This window comes from Xenopus laevis, chromosome 3S (genome assembly GCF_017654675.1).
Source record: "Xenopus laevis strain J_2021 chromosome 3S, Xenopus_laevis_v10.1, whole genome shotgun sequence".
Classification (NCBI taxonomy): domain Eukaryota; kingdom Metazoa; phylum Chordata; class Amphibia; order Anura; family Pipidae; genus Xenopus; species Xenopus laevis.
Window position 1 is genome coordinate 130,379,485 of NC_054376.1, and position 18,232 is coordinate 130,397,716.

An 18,232-nucleotide genomic window follows, 5' to 3' on the forward strand; every position below is an offset into this window, starting at 1 on the left:
TGTGCACAACAAGTAAGGCCGTGAGACAGAGCAAGCTGCCCAGCAATGGAGGCCCAGGAGCAGCAGAGCCCAGGAAAGTGCTGGGGGAAGGGCAGAGTAGCAGAGCAAGTACTGGCAGCAGCGGGTCATCCAGGTAACCCACAACTTACTAAGGATACTTTCACTTGCCAGTATGGTTGCCACCTTTTCTAGAAAAAAATACTGGGCATCCTACGTTTTTATGATTTTTCCCTATACTTAACATTGCGATCATGCAACATTTTTACCGGCCAGGCCGGTAAAATACTAGCCAGGTGGCAACCCTACTTGCCAGGGGGCCCAGAGTGCTAAACACACAGAGTATTGCAGCTCCTGCTAATGAGGGATCCGGGGACACTCTTCTAATATCAGATAAGATCATTAAAGCAATTAAAGTAATGGAGAGTCTGTAGGTCAGGGAGGTTGTTATCATCATCATCATTTATTTATATAGTGCCGACAAGATACGCAGTGCTTTACCTTAGTTATAACAACAATGAATACATGGTGGATAACAAACAAGGGTTACACATACAATAGGATTAGAGGCCCTACACGTGACAGTTTATAAACTAAAGGTTAGGATACAATTGAGACATTAGGATTTTAGAAACAATTTTGTGATTTATGATACAGCAATAATTGATTAATTAAAGGAGAAGGAAAGCTACGGAGGCATTTTATTGCCAATAGATTAGCTGCAATAGTGCAAGCTCGAATGCTATATTTATTCTGTAGTAGCGTTTGGAAAGAAGAAGAAAGTCTGACAGCTGGAGGCAGAGTTCCAGAGAAAAGCAGAAGCCCGAGAGAAGTCTTGTAGGTGAGAATGAGCAGAAGTGATGAGAGAGAAGTCTTGTAGGTGAGAATGGGCAGAAGTGATGAGAGAGAAGTCTTGTAGGTGAGAATGGGCAGAAGTGATGAGAGAGAAGTCTTGTAGGTGAGAATGGGCAGAAGTGATGAGAGAGAAGTCTTGTAGGTGAGAATGGGCAGAAGTGAGAGAGAGAAGTCTTGTAGGTGAGAATGGGCAGAAGTGATGAGAGAGAAGTCTTGTAGATGAGAATGGGCAGAAGTGATGAGAGAGAAGTCTTGTAGGTGAGAATGGGCAGAAGTGATGAGAGAGAAGTCTTGTAGGTGAGAATGGGCAGAAGTGATGAGAGAAGTCTTGTAGGTGAGAATGGGCAGAAGTGATGAGAGAGAAGTCTTGTAGATGAGAATGGACAGAAGTGATGAGAGAGAAGTCTTGTAGATGAGAATGGGCAGAAGTGATGAGAGAGAAGTCTTGTAGAGGAGAATGGGCAGAAGTGATGAGAGAGAAGTCTTGTAGATGAGAATGGGCAGAAGTGATGAGAGAGAAGTCTTGTAGATGAGAATGGACAGAAGTGATGAGAGAGAAGTCTTGTAGATGAGAATGGGCAGAAGTGATGAGAGAGAAGTCTTGTAGATGAGAATGGACAGAAGTGATGAGAGAGAAGTCTTGTAGGTGAGAATGGGCAGAAGTGATGAGAGAGAAGTCTTGTAGATGAGAATGGACAGAAGTGATGAGAGAGAAGTCTTGTAGATGAGAATGGGCAGAAGTGACGAGAGAGAGAAGTCTTGTAGAGGAGAATGGGCAGAAGTGATGAGAGAGAAGTCTTGTAGATGAGAATGGGCAGAAGTGACGAGAGAGAGAAGTCTTGTAGGTGAGAATGGGCAGAAGTGACGAGAGAGAGAAGTCTTGTAGGTGAGAATGGGCAGAAGTGATGAGAGAGAAGTCTTGTAGGTGAGAATGGGCAGAAGTGATGAGAGAGAAGTCTTGTAGATGAGAATGGGCAGAAGTGACGAGAGAGAGAAGTCTTGTAGAGGAGAATGGGCAGAAGTGATGAGAGAGAAGTCTTGTAGATGAGAATGGGCAGAAGTGACGAGAGAGAGAAGTCTTGTAGATGAGAATGGGCAGAAGTGATGAGAGAGAAGTCTTGTAGGTGAGAATGGGCAGAAGTGATGAGAGAGAAGTCTTGTAGGTGAGAATGGGCAGAAGTGATGAGAGAGAAGTCTTGTAGATGAGAATGGGCAGAAGTGATGAGATAGAAGTCTTGTAGATGAGAATGGGCAGAAGTGATGAGAGAGAAGTCTTGTAGATGAGAATGGGCAGAAGTGATGAGAGAGAAGTCTTGTAGATGAGAATGGGCAGAAGTGATGAGAGAGAAGTCTTGTAGGTGAGAATGGGCAGAAGTGATGAGAGAGAAGTCTTGTAGGTGAGAATGGGCAGAAGTGATGAGAGAGAAGTCTTGTAGATGAGAATGGGCAGAAGTGATGAGAGAGAAGTCTTGTAGAGGAGAATGGGCAGAAGTGATGAGAGAGAAGTCTTGTAGGTGAGAATGGGCAGAAGTGATGAGAGAGAAGTCTTGTAGATGAGAATGGGCAGAAGTGATGAGAGAGAAGTCTTGTAGGTGAGAATGGGCAGAAGTGATGAGAGAGAAGTCTTGTAGGTGAGAATGGGCAGAAGTGATGAGAGAGAAGTCTTGTAGAGGAGAATGGGCAGAAGTGATGAGAGAGAAGTCTTGTAGATGAGAATGGGCAGAAGTGATGAGAGAGAAGTCTTGTAGATGAGAATGGGCAGAAGTGATGAGAGGAGAAGTGAGGGGAAGATCAGAAGCAGAGTGAAGGTTGTGTAAAGGAGAGTATTTGGAGATTAGAAATGAAATATAGGGAGGGGCTTTATTAAGGGCCTTGAATGTGAGTGTAAGTAATTTGAATTTGATTCTAGAAGAGATTGGGAGCCAGTGAAGGGACATACATATGGGAGCAGCTGATGTTGAGTGGTGAGATAGATGAATGAGTCTAGCGGCCGCATTTAGAACAGATTGGAGTTGTGAAAGGCGACTTGTTGGAATACCTGTGAGGAGTAAGTTGCAGTAATCAAGGCGGGAGATGACGAGAGACTGAATCAGTGTTTTAGTTGATTCTGAACTGAGATAGGGTCGTATTCGAGCAATGTTGCGCAGTTGAATACGACAAGATTTTGCAAGTGTTTGAATGTGTGGTGAAAAAGACAGATGAGAGTCTAAGATAACTCCTAGGCAGCCTGTGTGGTGGAATGAAAGGTGGTGTTGTTTACTGTGAGTGATATCTGGTTAAACTAAACACTGACATAACATATCACTTGCACAAGGGGAGCTGGGTATCAGGAGATGGGCCACTCTGAATAAGGAGCTGGAGATACAGGGGACTATGTTAATAATAAAGCCCTGAGAGGAATTGTACAGTAATAAGCAAATGAAAGGGGTTAAATACATTGCAAGTGGGACAAAATCTGTTGGACTTAAGGTGGCCATACACGGGCAGATAAAGCTTCCGATATCAGTCGTTTGGACCGATTCGGCAGCTTATCTGCCCGTGTATGGGGGCTTCCGACGGGTCTTCCCGATCGATATCTGGCCACGATATCGATCGGGAAGGTTGGATTTTTACCCGACCGACCCGTCGGAGCCGCTTGGCGCATCGTAATTTGATCGTTCGGATTACCCCCGATATAGCCATGCAGTTAATGGCATATCGGGGAAAGATCCGCTCGTTTGGCGATGTCGCTAAACGAGCGGATCTTGGATTCTATGGCCACCTTTAAAGTCTGGTGAATAAAGTGACCCAAACAATGGCCAAAGCTGCAAAAACTGTTTGTGCCAATGCCAATGTGAGTGGCCAGTGACTGGAGGGGCAAGTGTGAGTGGCCAATGACTGGAGGGGCAAGTGTGAGTGGCCAGTAACTGGCTTCCGATATCAGTCGTTTGGACCGATTCGGCAGCTTATCTGCCCGTGTATGGGGGCTTCCGACGGGTCTTCCCGATCGATATCTGGCCACGATATCGATCGGGAAGGTTGGATTTTTACCCGACCGACCCGTCGGAGCCGCTTGGCGCATCGTAATTTGATCGTTCGGATTACCCCCGATATAGCCATGCAGTTAATGGCATATCGGGGAAAGATCCGCTCGTTTGGCGATGTCGCTAAACGAGCGGATCTTGGATTCTATGGCCACCTTTAAAGTCTGGTGAATAAAGTGACCCAAACAATGGCCAAAGCTGCAAAAACTGTTTGTGCCAATGCCAATGTGAGTGGCCAGTGACTGGAGGGGCAAGTGTGAGTGGCCAATGACTGGAGGGGCAAGTGTGAGTGGCCAGTAACTGGAAGGGCAAGTGAGTGGCCAGTAACTGGAGGGGTAAGTGTGAGTGGCCAGAGACTGGAGGGGCAAGTGTGAGTGGCCAGTAACTGGAGGGGTAAGTGTGAGTGGCCAGAGAGTGGAGGGGTAAGTGTGAGTGGCCAGAGACTGGAGGGGTAAGTGTGAGTGGCCAGAGACTGGAGGGGTAAGTGTGAGTGGCCAGAGACTGGAGGGGCAAGTCGGAGTGGCCAGAGACTGGAGGGGTAAGTGTGAGTGGCCAGTGACTGGAGGGGTAAGTGTGAGTGGCCAGTGACTGGAGGGGTAAGTGTGAGTGGCCAGTGACTGGAGGGGTAAGTGTGAGTGGCCAGTGACTGGAGGGGTAAGTGTGAGTGGCCAGTGACTGGAGGGGTAAGTGTGAGTGGCCAGTGACTGGAGGGGTAAGTGTGAGTGGCCAGTGACTGGAGGGGTTAGTGTGAGTGGCCAGTGAGTGGAGGGGTAAGTGTGAGTGGCCAGTTACTGGAGGGGTAAGTGTGAGTGGCCAATGACTGGAGGGGTAAGTGTGAGTGGCCAATGACTGGAGGGGTAAGTGTGAGTGGCCAATGACTGGAGGGGCAAGTGTGAGTGGCCAATGACTGGAGGGGCAAGTGTGAGTGGCCAGTGACTGGAGGGGCAAGTGTGAGTGGCCAATGACTAGAGGGGCAAGTGTGAGTGGCCAATGACTGGAGGGGCAAGTGTGAGTGGCCAGTGACTGGAGGGGCAAGTGTGAGTGGCCAGTGACTGGAGGGGTAAGTGTGAGTGGCCAATGACTGGAGGGGCAAGTGTGAGTGGCCAGTGACTGGAGGGGCAAATGTGAGTGGCCAGTGACTGGAGGGGCAAGTGTGAGTGGCCAGTGACTGGAGGGGCAAGTGTGAGTGGCCAGTGACTGGAGGGGCAAGTGTGAGTGGCCAGTAACTGGAAGGGCAAGTGTGAGTGGCCAGTAACTGGAGGGGTAAGTGTGAGTGGCCAGAGACTGGAGGGGTAAGTGTGAGTGGCCAGAGACTGGAGGGGTAAGTGTGAGTGGCCAGAGACTGGAGGGGCAAGTGTGAGTGGCCAGTAACTGGAGGGGTAAGTGTGAGTGGCCAGAGACTGGAGGGGTAAGTGTGAGTGGCCAGTGACTGGAGGGGTAAGTGTGAGTGGCCAGTGACTGGAGGGGTAAGTGTGAGTGGCCTGTGACTGGAGGGGTTAGTGTGAGTGGCCAGTGAGTGGAGGGGTAAGTGTGAGTGGCCAATGACTGAAGGGGCAAGTCTTAGTGGCCAGTGGCTTGGGGTTGCAAGTGTGAGTGGCCAGTGACTGGAGGGGCAAATGTGAGTGGCCAGTGACTGGAGGGGTAAGTGTGAGTGGCCAGTGACTGGAGGGGCAAGTGTGAGTGGCCAGTGACTGGAGGGGCAAGTGTGAGTGGCCAGTGACTGGAGGGGCAAGTGTGAGTGGCCAGTGACTGGAGGGCAAGTGTGAGTGGCCAATGACTGGAGGGGTAAGTGTGAGTGGCCAGTGACTGGAGGGGTAAGTGTGAGTGGCCAGTGACTGGAGGGGCAAGTGTGAGTGGCCAGTGACTGGAGGGGTGTGGCAAGTGCAAGGGGTGTGGATTCTGCTGTGAAGAGGTTGTATAATGAGGAGGGTTTTTGAGTGATAGGGTGGCAGGTCCACTAAACATCTCCCCAATTCCTTCTTTATAGACAGAGAGAGAGGCACCTGCTTCTAATCTGGGCACATAGGCAGAGGGTGATAGTTGTGCTTTGGGGGGCTACTTTAACCCTTTCCTTGTCTGGATGTTTTAACTCTCTGCATGTCCTGTAAACACAGAGCAAGTGATAGAAGAAAGAGAAATGAGTGAACTGTGTTATGTCCAGGGTCGCTGTTAGAAATCACCGGGCACGGTACAACAATTAGGGATGCACTGAATCCAAGATTCGGTTCAGGATTCGGCCAGGATTTGGCCTTTTTCAGCAGGATTCGGCTGAATCTTTGTGCCTGGCCAAACCGAATCCTAATTTGCATATGTAAATTAGGGGCGGGTAGGGAAATCACGTGACTTTTCATCACAAAAGAAGAATTGTTTCCACTTTTTCCTTTCCTGCCACTAATTTGCAAATTAGTATTCGGGTTCGGTATTCGGCCGAATCTTTCACCAAGGATTCGGGGATTCGGCCGAATCCCAAATAGTGCATCCCTAACAACAACATTTTCGGGGCCCCCCAAGCCCCGCCCCAGATCCTGCCCACTCCACATCACAGTTAAAAGACCACACACAGATCAGCGCTAAAAGTCCCGTTATATGTGTGTGTCAGGTAGGGGAGTACAAGGAGCTGTTTTTGTAATGAGCCTCTGTTAGTAGCTGTAATAATGGCACGATGGGTAGTACTGCTTATTCCTATTGCACAATAGACTGCTGCTTTGAGAACAGTGAAAACAAACGGGAAACTGGGAATTTACAGTGTAAGGACCACACATGGAGTCGTTTCAATTTCCCCTTTGAACTTCTATAATTCTCACACCCACCTAATGCCTTTGCCTAAGGATATTGAGAGGTGTAGTTTAACACCAGCGTGATGCTGTAGAATCAACCCTGGAAGAAGCTATAGTTGAGGGTGTTGGTGGGATCTAGTGCTCAGTGAGAGTAATGGATATAGGCACATCATCACCCCACCACTTAAAGGAGAAGGAAAACTAAAGAGGACGTTTATTGCCAATAAATTAGCCACTATAGTGCAAGCTATAACACTATATTTATTCTGTAGAATGCTTTACTATACCTGAGTAAACAGCTCTAGAAGCTCTTTGTTTGTTTTGGACATCAGCTGCCATATTAGCTTGGTGTGACATCACTTCCTGTCTGAGTCTCTCCCTGCTCACTCATAGCTCTGGGCTCAGATTACAGCAGGAGGGAGAGAGGAACAAACTGAGCATGCTCAAGCCCTAGCCCTGGAGGTTTGAGCTGAAAACAGGAAGTCTGATACAGAAGCCCATGAGTACACAATAGAAGGAAAGAAATGTGCTGTTTCTTTTGACAGAGGACCCAGAGCAGCATTACTTTGAGGGGTTACTGGTGTATTTATATAGACCTTTCTGATAAAGCTTACTTACTTTTAACCTTTCCTTCTCCTTTAATAATATGAGATGAGTAACTTCTCTATCACCCTGTGCAACAAACACAACTGTAATTAAGCACCCCAAGCACAGGGAGGGACACCCCAAACATATATCATCTAGGCTGTGGGAACTGATACCCCAGGCACATTATACACAATAAGAGACAGGGTTTAATGAATAGGGGAAGTGGATTTGACACCCCATTTTTTCAACATGCCCCCCTATTCTGCTGGCCTATGTACCCTCCTATTTTTACCATTCTGCTCTCTTACTAGTGTCTCATGTGCAGCTACTACTTTATTCCTCTTTTATTTTTTATTTGGTCTCTTTTTATACTGTTTCCACCATCAGCTGTACAGTACATTCTATTTTTACCCCCTTTTCTCTTGTTTCTTCTCAGTTGCCCAATCCATTTTCTCTTCTATCACTACACCCCCATATATTTGTGCTCTGCCTTCATGTGTCCTTACTTGATATGCCTGCACTACTCTTTCTTACTTTTTCTAGGTTGGTGGGAAAAGGGGTATAAGGGATTGAAAAGAAAGAGTAAAGAATAAAGGAAACTGGGCCTGACACACATAACTCAGGAACAGTTAATTAAAGCAGCACTGATTAAACTTTTTTCCCCCTCAAACTGCAAGTCCAGGTCCTGCCACTAGGGGGTTGCCAGCAGGAAGCTTCAGATTTCTTCCTCTCAGCCTAGCCAATCCTCTTGATGCTATCAGTCTAGCCAATCCTCTTGATGCTATCAGCCTAGCCAATCCTCTTGAGGCTATCAGGCTAGCCAATCCTCTTGATGCTATCAGTCTAGCCAATCCTCTTGATGCTATCAGTCTAGCCAATCCTCTTGATGCTATCAGCCTAGCCAATCCTCTAGAGGCTATCAGGCTAGCCAATCCTCTTGAGGCTATCAGGCTAGCCAATCCTCTTGAGGCTATCAGTCTAGCCAATCCTCTTGATGCTATCAGTCTAGCCAGTCCTCTTGAGGCGATCAGTCTAGCCAGTCCTCTTGAGGCGATCAGTCTAGCCAATCCTCTTGAGGCTATCAGCCTAGCCAATCCTCTTTAGGCTATCAGCCTAGCCAATCCTCTTGATGCTATCAGCCTAGCCAATCCTCTTGATGCTATCAGCCTAGCCAATCCTCTTGATGCTATCAGTCTAGCCAATCCTCTTGAGGCTATCAGCCTAGCCAATCCTCTTGATGCTATCAGTCTAGCCAATCCTCTTGAGGCTATCAGCAATACTTCAAATGTCGGTGTAGGCCCATCTAGCAAGCGACTGTGAGACCAAAGTTTGTGTGGGGCTCAGGGCCCCAAGAGCAAGGAGCGTAATAAGATTCAGTGCCTTTGTCCCAGGGTGGGATGGGAAGTGTTTGAGCTGGAGGAGAGTCAGATGGAAGTGGCCAGTGAGCAGGAGAAGGTACAGCAGCAGAAAAGGAACCCGTGAGGAGTGAGAGGGAGGCAGGAGGAGGCAGTCACAGGGGAACAGGAGGCAAGAGCAGGAGAGGAAGGAAGCAGAGAGAAGGAGTGGAAATGATTGGGAAGGCAAAGGAAAAGCCAGGCAAAAAGGTTTTCAAAAGGGGGCAAAAGCTGGGGTGAGCTGGCAGAGCATCAGGAGGAAGAGCTCAGGAGAGGGAGGCAGAGGATCCAGCAGGGGAAGTAACATCAGGAAAAAAGCAGAGAAAGAAAGGAAGTGTGACTCCTAATAAATCCCCCTGTCCTATAAGGGTGCCGAGTGAGCCCCAGAGTGGGAACATAGTGGAGGAGTCAGGCAAGAAGAGAAAGGGGCAAATTTTCTGAGGGCAGCAGGCAAGGAGCCTCAAGGTAGGATCATCTTGTATTTCTTGAGGGGATGGAGCCTTTCATGAGATTTGGGGTGTACAGGTTATAGGTTCACCCCAAGTTCCAAAATCCCCACAGAGAAATGTCAAATATACAGAGAAGGAATGTTCTGGGCACACAATAAGCTATACCCTCATACTGTACTGTCTAAGGGAATCAATATGGCACCTCCTCCTCCCATATGTATAAATACAAATATACAGAGAAGGAATGTTCTGGGCACAAAATAAGCTATACCCTCATACTGTACTGTCTAAGGGAATCCATATGGCACCTCCCTCCTCCCATATGTATAAATACAAATATACAGAGAAGGAATGTTCTGGGCACACAATAAGCTATACCCTCATACTGTACTGTCTAAGGGAATCAATATGGCACCTCCCATATGTATAAATACAAATATACAGAAAAGGAATGTTCTGGACACTCAAAGTTCTGTAGTTTTAAAAAGTTGGCTGACAAACACAATGCTGCCTATTATTATTCGTCATTTCTATTTTGATTGCAAGCTCTTGGGAGATTCATTCTGTAAATAGATTGAGAGACCCCAACTCACTATAAAATGAAGAAAGTAAAATGTCATGGAAACAGCAAGAAGATTACCCCTTACTTATGGGAGCCAGACAAGCCCAGGAGACAAGGACCACTCGGACAGTCTGCATTCTGATTCTTGAGAGACACAACATGCCCAGCAGGACAACATTTTGAAAAAAAGGGTGCAGCAAGGATCTCCCTCCTAGTGGCACTGCCAGCCCCTCATCCCCTCTCACCTGAGACCTCAGCACACTCCTTGCTATTCATTGTAAATGTCTGGACATCTCGGAGCCAAGAGAAGCAGTGTCACTCGACTTGTTCCCACAATCGCTGCCCTCTGAGACACGTGGCTGAGAAGTACGTTGGCCAAACAAGGCAAGAGTGGCATTGCCAGAGGAGGGTGGGTGCCCAGGAGCCAGGGAGAGAGCAAAAAGAAAAGAACATTAATATACAGGTATTTCCACAGAAAATGCCATGCTAACATATGATGTGCAATGGGCCAAAGGATGCTCCCCATTGGGCAAACATAAGAGTATATAGGCTCAGTGATGCTCCCCCAATGGACAAACATAAGGGTACATAGGCTCAGTGATGCCTCCCCAATGGACAAACATAAGGGTATATAGGCTCAGTGATGCTCCCCCAATGGACAAACATAAGGGTACATTGGCTCAGTGATGCCTCCCCAATGGACAAACATAAGGGTATATAGGCTCAGTGATGCCCCCCCAATGGACAAACATAAGGGTACATAGGCTCAGTGATGCCTCCCCAATGGGCAAACAAAATGGTACATAGGCTCAGTGATGCCTCCCCAATGGGCAAACATAAGGGTACATAGGCTCAGTGATGCCTCCCCAATGGGCAAACATAAGGGTACATAGGCTCAGTAATGCCTCCCCAATGGACAAACATAAGGGTACATAGGCTCAGTAGACAGTAGTAGATAAATAGATAGATAGAAGAGAGAAAGATGATAGATAACAGAGAGATAGATAGATGATAGATAGAGATAGACAGACAGATAGAAATAGATGATAGATTTGGTTAGAGATAGATAGAAGAGAGATTATAGAGAAAGATGATAGATTGAAGAGAAATAGATGAAAGATAGATAGATTGAAGAGAGATAGATGATAGATAGAGATAGATGATTGATAGATAGATAGAAGAGAGATAGATAGATGACAGATAAAAGAGAGAGATGATAGAGATAGATAGAGAGATTGTAGAGAAAGATAGATAGGAGAAAGATTATAGAGAGAGAGATGATAGATGATGGATTGCAGAGAAATAGAAGAAAGATAGATAGATGATAGATTGAAGAGAGATAGTTGATAGATAGATGATCGATAGATGATAGATAAAAGAGAGAGATGATAGATCGATAGATCGATATCGATATATAGAAATAGAAGATAAATATAGATAGATGGAGCTAGTTTGATAGATAAAAGAGAGATAGATGATAGATAGATAGATAGAAATAGATAATAGAGATAGATAGAGAGATAGATGATAGAGAGATAGAGAGATAGATAGATAGATAGATAGATAGATAGATAGATAGATGATAGATAGATAGATGATAGATGATAGATGATAGATGATAAATGATAGATAGATAGCAATAGATAATAGAGATAGATAGATAGATAGATAGATAGATAGATAGATGATAGAGAGATAGATGATAGATAGATAGATGATAGATGATAGAGATAGATAGAGAGATTGTAGGGAAAGAGATAGATGATAGAGATAGATAGGAGAAAGATTATAGAGAGAGAGATGATAGATGATGGATTGCAGAGAAATAGAAGAAAGATAGATAGATGATAGATTGAAGAGAGATAGTTGATAGATAAAAGAGAGAGAGAGATGATAGATCGATATATAGAAATAGAAGATAAATATAGATAGATGGAGCTAGTTAGATAGATGATAGATAAAAGAGAGATAGATGATAGATAGATAGATAGATAGATAGATAGATAGATAGATAGATAGATAGATAGAAATAGATAATAGAGATAGATAGAGAGATAGATGATAGAGAGATAGATGATAGATAGAAATAGATAATAGAGATAGATAGAGAGATAGATGATAGAGAGATAGAAAGATAGATGATAGATAGATAGAAAATAGATAGATGATAGACAGAAGAGAGATTTATAAAGATAGATAGATGATAGATAGCCCCCCAAGGCATTTATTACAACTTGACCAACTGTGATCAAGGTAGTGACCCATGGGAACCAATCAAATGTTTGCTTTCATTGTCCTTCCAGCAACTGTCTGCTAATCAGTTATCGGTTGCTATGGGTTGCTGCCCAGTTGCTGATCTGCCCAGTGTTCATATTTTAGCCTCATAGATGCCCCACAATGGGCAAAAGTAAAGGTTCCTAGGGTCAGTGATGCCCCCACAATGGGCAAACGTATAGGTTCCTACTCTCAGTGAAACCCAGCAAACCAGAAACTGGATATAAATATATTGGGGCTCATTTATAAACATTGGCCAAATTTGCACCTGGGCAGTAACCATTAGCAACCAATCAGTGATTAGCTTTTTTTCAGCCAGCTGCAAGTTGAACACTGAAAGCAATCATCTGATTGGTTGCCATGGGTTACTGCCCAGGTGCAAATTTGCCCAGTGTTTACAAATGACCCCCAATGTGCCCCCTGTCTTTAGCATCTGATAGGCTGATTCAGGGAAGTCATTGTATAGCGCTGAGTAATATGGGGGGGGCATTCAGTTGTGTTTCCCCTCTTATTAAGAGCTGCCCATAATATAATGACAAATATCCAGCCATACACACATCAGGACTTACCTCCTGCAGCTGGGCCCTGTCCACTGACCCCCAAACCATAGTGACCTTAATTGTGATAAATCTATAGAACAGGGGGAGCACAATCCCCATAAACTGCAGAGAGAACTGGAGCTGCTGTGTCAGTAACTGCACCCTGATCCCTCACCTGGGAGAGTAACCCGAGCCTGCACTTTACCCCTGAGCAACACAATAGGTATAGGAGCTACTCACACTCCTACAGACTCTAACCACTGATCATCCAAAAGAAAGCCAGCAGCACACTGAGTCAGGTTGCAGTTGTGTTCAAAAAGAATTATTTTATTAAGCCCATATGCAAAAGGCAACGTTTCGAGCCTACTAGGCCCTTTCTCAAGCTTGAGAAAGGGCCTAGTAGGCTCGAAACGTTGCCTTTTGCATATGGGCTTAATAAAATAATTCTTTTTGAACACAACTGCAACCTGACTCAGTGTGCTGCTGGCTTTCTTTTGGATATCGATTTGACCCAGCGACAGGAGTGGGTCTCACAGTACAGCACCTGGCACTACAAAAAGTGTGTATTAGGGAGGTGAGCGCTCCACTTGATTGACTCTAACCACTGATCATGTGACAGGTAAGAGCGGTCTTTTCCTACTACTGTAACTAACACACCTGCCATTCTATATGTCACCTATCATCTGTGCCTCATTCATACCCACAGCATTACCAACAATGTCTTTGTACTGTCTAAGGGAATCAATATGGCACCTCCTCCTCCCATATGTATAAATACAAATATACAGAGAAGGAATGTTCTGGGCACACAATAAGCTATACCCTCATACTGTACTGTCTAAGGGAATCAATATGGCACCTCCTCCTCCCATATGTATAAATACAAATATACAGAGAAGGAATGTTCTGGGCACACAATAAGCTATACCCTCATACTGTGTATGGGAATGGATATGTATAAAGAGAAATGTAGGGTCAGACATGGGCAGGTGGGTTGCTGGGCTTGTGAGGCTAGTGATTTGGCCCATGACATGTCGGTACTGTGCTGATGTGCTGGCTGTTATGAGGAGAGGACTAGAGGTAGAAGGCAGATATAAGGCAGATATAAGTCAGATATAGTAGAAGGTATAAAGCACTGGGCAGCGGATGCGGCTGGGAGGAAACATGGCGGAGCAAGAGAAGGAAGAGACAAGCACGGGCTGACACATAAGGATACCTCTAGCAGTGTTATGGAGTAGGAGAGCATTGAGCAGTCGCCAAATTCGGAAGCCGACGCTGGACAGACTGTGAGGAGGGCGGCGCTGAGGAGGAGGCGGAACCGGAAGTCCGCGAAAGGCCCGCTGGGAGAATTAGTTGACAGCTGCGCGACCCGGAAGTTACTTTCTGTTGTTTAAGAAGAGGGTCGGTATTGAAGCGTGAAGCCTGACAGAGAGCGGGGAATCAACGGGCGATGAGAGGGGAGATGCCTGGCGCAAAGACTCTGCTGAAATGGAGAGTGTAGAGAGTTACCTCCCCCAGCCACAGCTCCTCCCCCTCACTCACTCCATACTGGTACAGACCGTGTTCCTGGCGCTACCAACTGGCTGATAGAATGGGGGGATACAAAAGAGCTGTGGTACCTCCCAGGCTGCACGGGTACAATGTGCTCTTTCCCGGCTGGGTACAACTGGGCTACTGCACTGCTGCTTCTGACTCCTGAACTAATGTAGCTATAGCCAGCACATTAACTCACTGATGGGCTTCTGTTACATTGTATTAAACCTATCACTGCTGCTTCTGACTCCTGAACTATAGCCAGCACATTATCTCACTGATGGGCTTCTGATAGATTGTTTTACCTATCACTGCTGCTTCTGACTCCTGAACTAATGTAGCTATAGCCAGCGCATTAACTCACTGATGGGCTTCTGCTATATTGTATTAAACCTTTCACTGCTGCTTCTGACTCCTGAACTAATGTAGCTATAGCCGGCGCATAAACTCACTGATGGGCTTCTGTTACATTGTATTAAACCTATCACTGCTGCTTCTGACTCCTGAACTAATGTAGCTATAGCCAGCGCATTAACTCGCCGAGGGAGGATGGGCTTCTGCTACATTGTATTAAACCTTTCACTGCTGCTTCTGACTCCTAAAGTAATGTAGCTATAGCCCGCACAATAACTTGCCGGGGGAGGATGGGCTTCTGCTATATTGTATTAAACCTTTCACTGCTGCTTCTGACTCCTGAACTAATGTAGCTATAGCCAGCGCATTAACTCACTGATGGGCTTCTGCTATATTGTATTAAACCTTTCACTGCTGCTTCTGACTCCTGAACTAATGTAGCTATAGCCAGCGCATTAACTCACTGATGGGCTTCTGCTATATTGTATTAAACCTTTCACTGCTGCTTCTGACTCCTGAACTAATGTAGCTATAGCCCGCACAATAACTCGCCGGGGGAGGATGGGCTTCTGCTATATTGTATTAAACCTTTCACTGCTGCTTCTGACTCCTGAACTAATGTAGCTATAGCCAGCGCATTAACTCACTGATGGGCTTCTGCTATATTGTATTTGCTTCTGACTCCTGAACTAATGTAGCTATAGCCCGCACAATAACTCGCCGGGGGAGGATGGGCTTCTGCTATATTGTATTAAACCTTTCACTGCTGCTTCTGACTTCTAAACTAATGTAGCTATAGCCAGCACATTAACTCGCCGGGGGAGGATGGGCTTCTGCTATATTGTATTAAACCTTTCACTGCTGCTTCTGACTTCTAAACTAATGTAGCTATAGCCAGCACATTAACTCGCCGGGGGAGGATGGGCTTCTGTTACATTGTTTATAACCTTTCACTGCTGCTTCTGACTCACTGCCAGCCAATATGGCCAATTTGGTACTTTTATTGCCAGACCATTTTTGAATATGTTGTGCTCTTTCAATTTAGGGGCCTTTCCTGGGGGGGGGGGTCTTTTAGTTTAGGAAAACAATATATAACTATATATCATTTATTTTTCAGGACAACCTAAGCTTTCAAGATATGCTAGAATTTGGTGCAATCCCACTTTTGTAAAAAGATATAGGCTTCTAAGTGTCTAAATAATAATAAAAAAAATCATGTTTCCCATAATACAAACAAATATATCAGAAACGTCATTTATTTTATGTATGAGAAAACAGCCAATTTGGAAAGTTCAATGTCTCCTGAACGAGCCAATACCCAATATATATAGTTTTATGGACACTTGTCACTTGTATAGATGACAAATCCCAAGCAATACTAGTGTCCAAAGCACTGCTACACAAAACTGCATACTTTCATTCCACTAACTGTACGTTTACCCTAGAAAACAACACATTATTAGAAAGAACAGATTCTAATGAATCCAAAATGGGTGAATATATCTTTGTACTCCAAACTAACAAGTTGCAATTCTTTCCTAAATTTATTTTTTATAATAAATGTGTGAAAAATGACCTCAAAGCTTCCAGCCTCATATCTCCCACACATCATTAGAGACCTGGATAAAACACCCTAAATATGAACGCCAAGAGTCTGCTGAACAGTTTGATGCCCAATGTGTATTGGGTTAACTAAGTTTGTGGCATATAGGGGGCGGGGCCCAAAATGAAGACACCCAGTCATGGTCTCTCATTTCAGCTACTGCAAAATCAACACATTTACAGCATTTTTGAGGGGCAAAGATAGAAAAAAAGTACGTCACCCCAGACAACCATATATTTTTAGAAAGTACACATCCCCCCGAATCCAAATTGGGCATGCATGTCTTTCTAATCCAAACCACCAAGCCACTAACCTTTCCTAAATTTGGCACAATTACCCCTAAAAACCATATATTTTTGTAAACTACACAAATCCAAAATGGGTAGTTATGTCTTTCTACTCCAAACTACCCAACGACAAAGCTTTGCTAAAGGCAGTGGATTTTATGATATTTCTGAAAACTGCCTAAATATTGCAATTGGCCACATTTATCTCACCCAATTTCTTACATACAACTGGAAAACACCCTAAATATGAACACCAAGCGTGTTGGTTGCACAATATGCATAGATATACCAAAGTGTGTGGGCATGTATAGAACCAAATGAAAATAGTGTATATGACTTTTCTCGGATGCCAATTTGCCTTTTGTGAACAAAGCCCCCTGACTGTGTATTTCGTGCCACAAGACCCTCCAACATTACAAAGACCCCCCAAAACCATATCTTTTTAAGTAAGTACACATAGAAACGAATAAAAATGTATTTCTTCTGCAAAATGGCACTAAAAAGAACGTAAGGAAAAAACAATGCTAGCATAATAAAATACAACCAGGCAAATCAATGAATGAACAGCATGGTTAGTGATCAGAATGCTTGATCCAATAGTCACATACATACGAGGCAAAATGATAAAAAGAACTAACAAAAAAAAAACAAAAAACTATAAGGGGCCGATTCATTAACTTCGAGTGAAGGATTCGAAGGTAAAAAGCTTCGAATTTCGAAGTTTTTTTGGGCTACTTCGACCATCGAATGGGCTACTTCGACCTTCGACTACGACTATCAAAGGATTCAAAGTAAAAATCGTTCGACTATTCGACCATTCGATAGTCGAAGTACTGTCTCTTTAAAAAAAAATTCGACCCCCTAGTTCGGCAGCTAAAAGCTACCGAAGTCAATGTTAGCCTATGGGGAAGGTCCCCATAGGCTTGCCTAAGTTTTTTTGATCAAAGGATATTCCTTCGATCGTTGGATTTAAATCCTTTGAATCGTTCGATCGAAGGAATAATGCTTCGATCGTACGATCGCAGAATTTGCGCTAAATCCTTCGACTTCGATATTCGAAGTCAAAGGATTTCAATTCCTAGTCGAATATCGAGGGTTAATTAACCCTCGATATTCGACCCTTGATGAATCGGCCCCTAAATGTGTGCTTGTATATGCATGTGTGTAAAGCTGTAAAAAGTGTGTAAATATATGCATAAGTGTGCAAGGGTTAGAGTCACATCAAGCTGCGCAGAAAGAGACACACAAATAAGGATTTCAATAGCAGTAACATCATTATAAAACAACTGTGAAAGCATATACTATACTGCTTATAATATAGGATTAACATACTGCACAATAATAGTAACACACACACACACCATATATCAGGGGTACGCAAGCCGCGGCTCTGAAGCCTCATGTGGCTCTTCATCCTGCTCGCTGTGGCTCAGTCTTGCAGCTTTGCAGCTCAGTCTATACAGGCCTCAGACTTGCTGGTGGTTTCTTGAGTGCGGTAAAGTAACGGTTAGCTTACCGCGGTCGCACACTCAGGAAGCCGCCAGCAGGTACGAGAGCTGTACAGACGTCACAGGAGTGACAGGCAAGAGCCGCAGCAAGATGATTCCTCATGGTCCTTACTGTGGTCACACACTCAAGACAAGAGAGGGAAATTCAGAATGGAGCTTCAGAAACAGAAGTCACATTAAACAGATGAGAACACTAGCATTTAATAGGGCTATTCAGTGTTTCATTTATTTCAAAGTAGCCCTACACATGCACACTGCGCTTCTGTTTATTGTATTCTGTTGTTGTAACGTTAAAATTAAAAAAAGGTTCAAAATGGCTCTTTTGATAGTAAAGGTTGCTGACCCCTGCTATATATAATAATAGTGTCCCTACACATATAACACACATGCTATATATAATCGGGTCCCTGTGCATATAACACACACTATATATAATGAGGCGGTCCCTGTGCATATAACACATATACTATATATAATCATAGGGTCCCT

At 44.7% G+C, this 18,232-nt stretch overlaps 1 protein-coding gene and 1 long non-coding RNA gene across 4 annotated transcripts in view; both read right to left on the bottom strand.

Moving 5' to 3' along the window:
* The window catches only part of camta2.S (calmodulin binding transcription activator 2 S homeolog), a 44,864-nt gene extending 30,867 nt beyond the window's left edge, over positions 1–13,997 (bottom strand). For 2 of the 3 annotated variants that reach the window (XM_041588986.1, XM_041588984.1), the window contains exons 1-2: positions 13,675–13,997; positions 9,891–10,004 (exon numbers count right to left, since the gene is read on the bottom strand). In XM_041588986.1, coding sequence (XP_041444920.1) covers positions 9,891–9,921 — 31 coding nt within the window. In that variant the 5' untranslated portion in view covers positions 9,922–10,004; positions 13,675–13,997. Of the gene's footprint in view, positions 1–9,890; positions 10,613–13,674 lie in introns of those variants that run through there. The other variant, XM_041588985.1, reaches the window with a different exon arrangement.
* Positions 13,998–14,659: 662 nt separating this feature from the next.
* Positions 14,660–14,999, bottom strand: LOC121402288. Its single transcript, XR_005966721.1, has 2 exons — positions 14,934–14,999; positions 14,660–14,838 (listed from the first exon to the last, which is right to left on the bottom strand). It is a non-coding gene; the product is annotated as an uncharacterized LOC121402288 (long non-coding RNA).
* Positions 15,000–18,232: the final 3,233 nt, after the last annotated feature.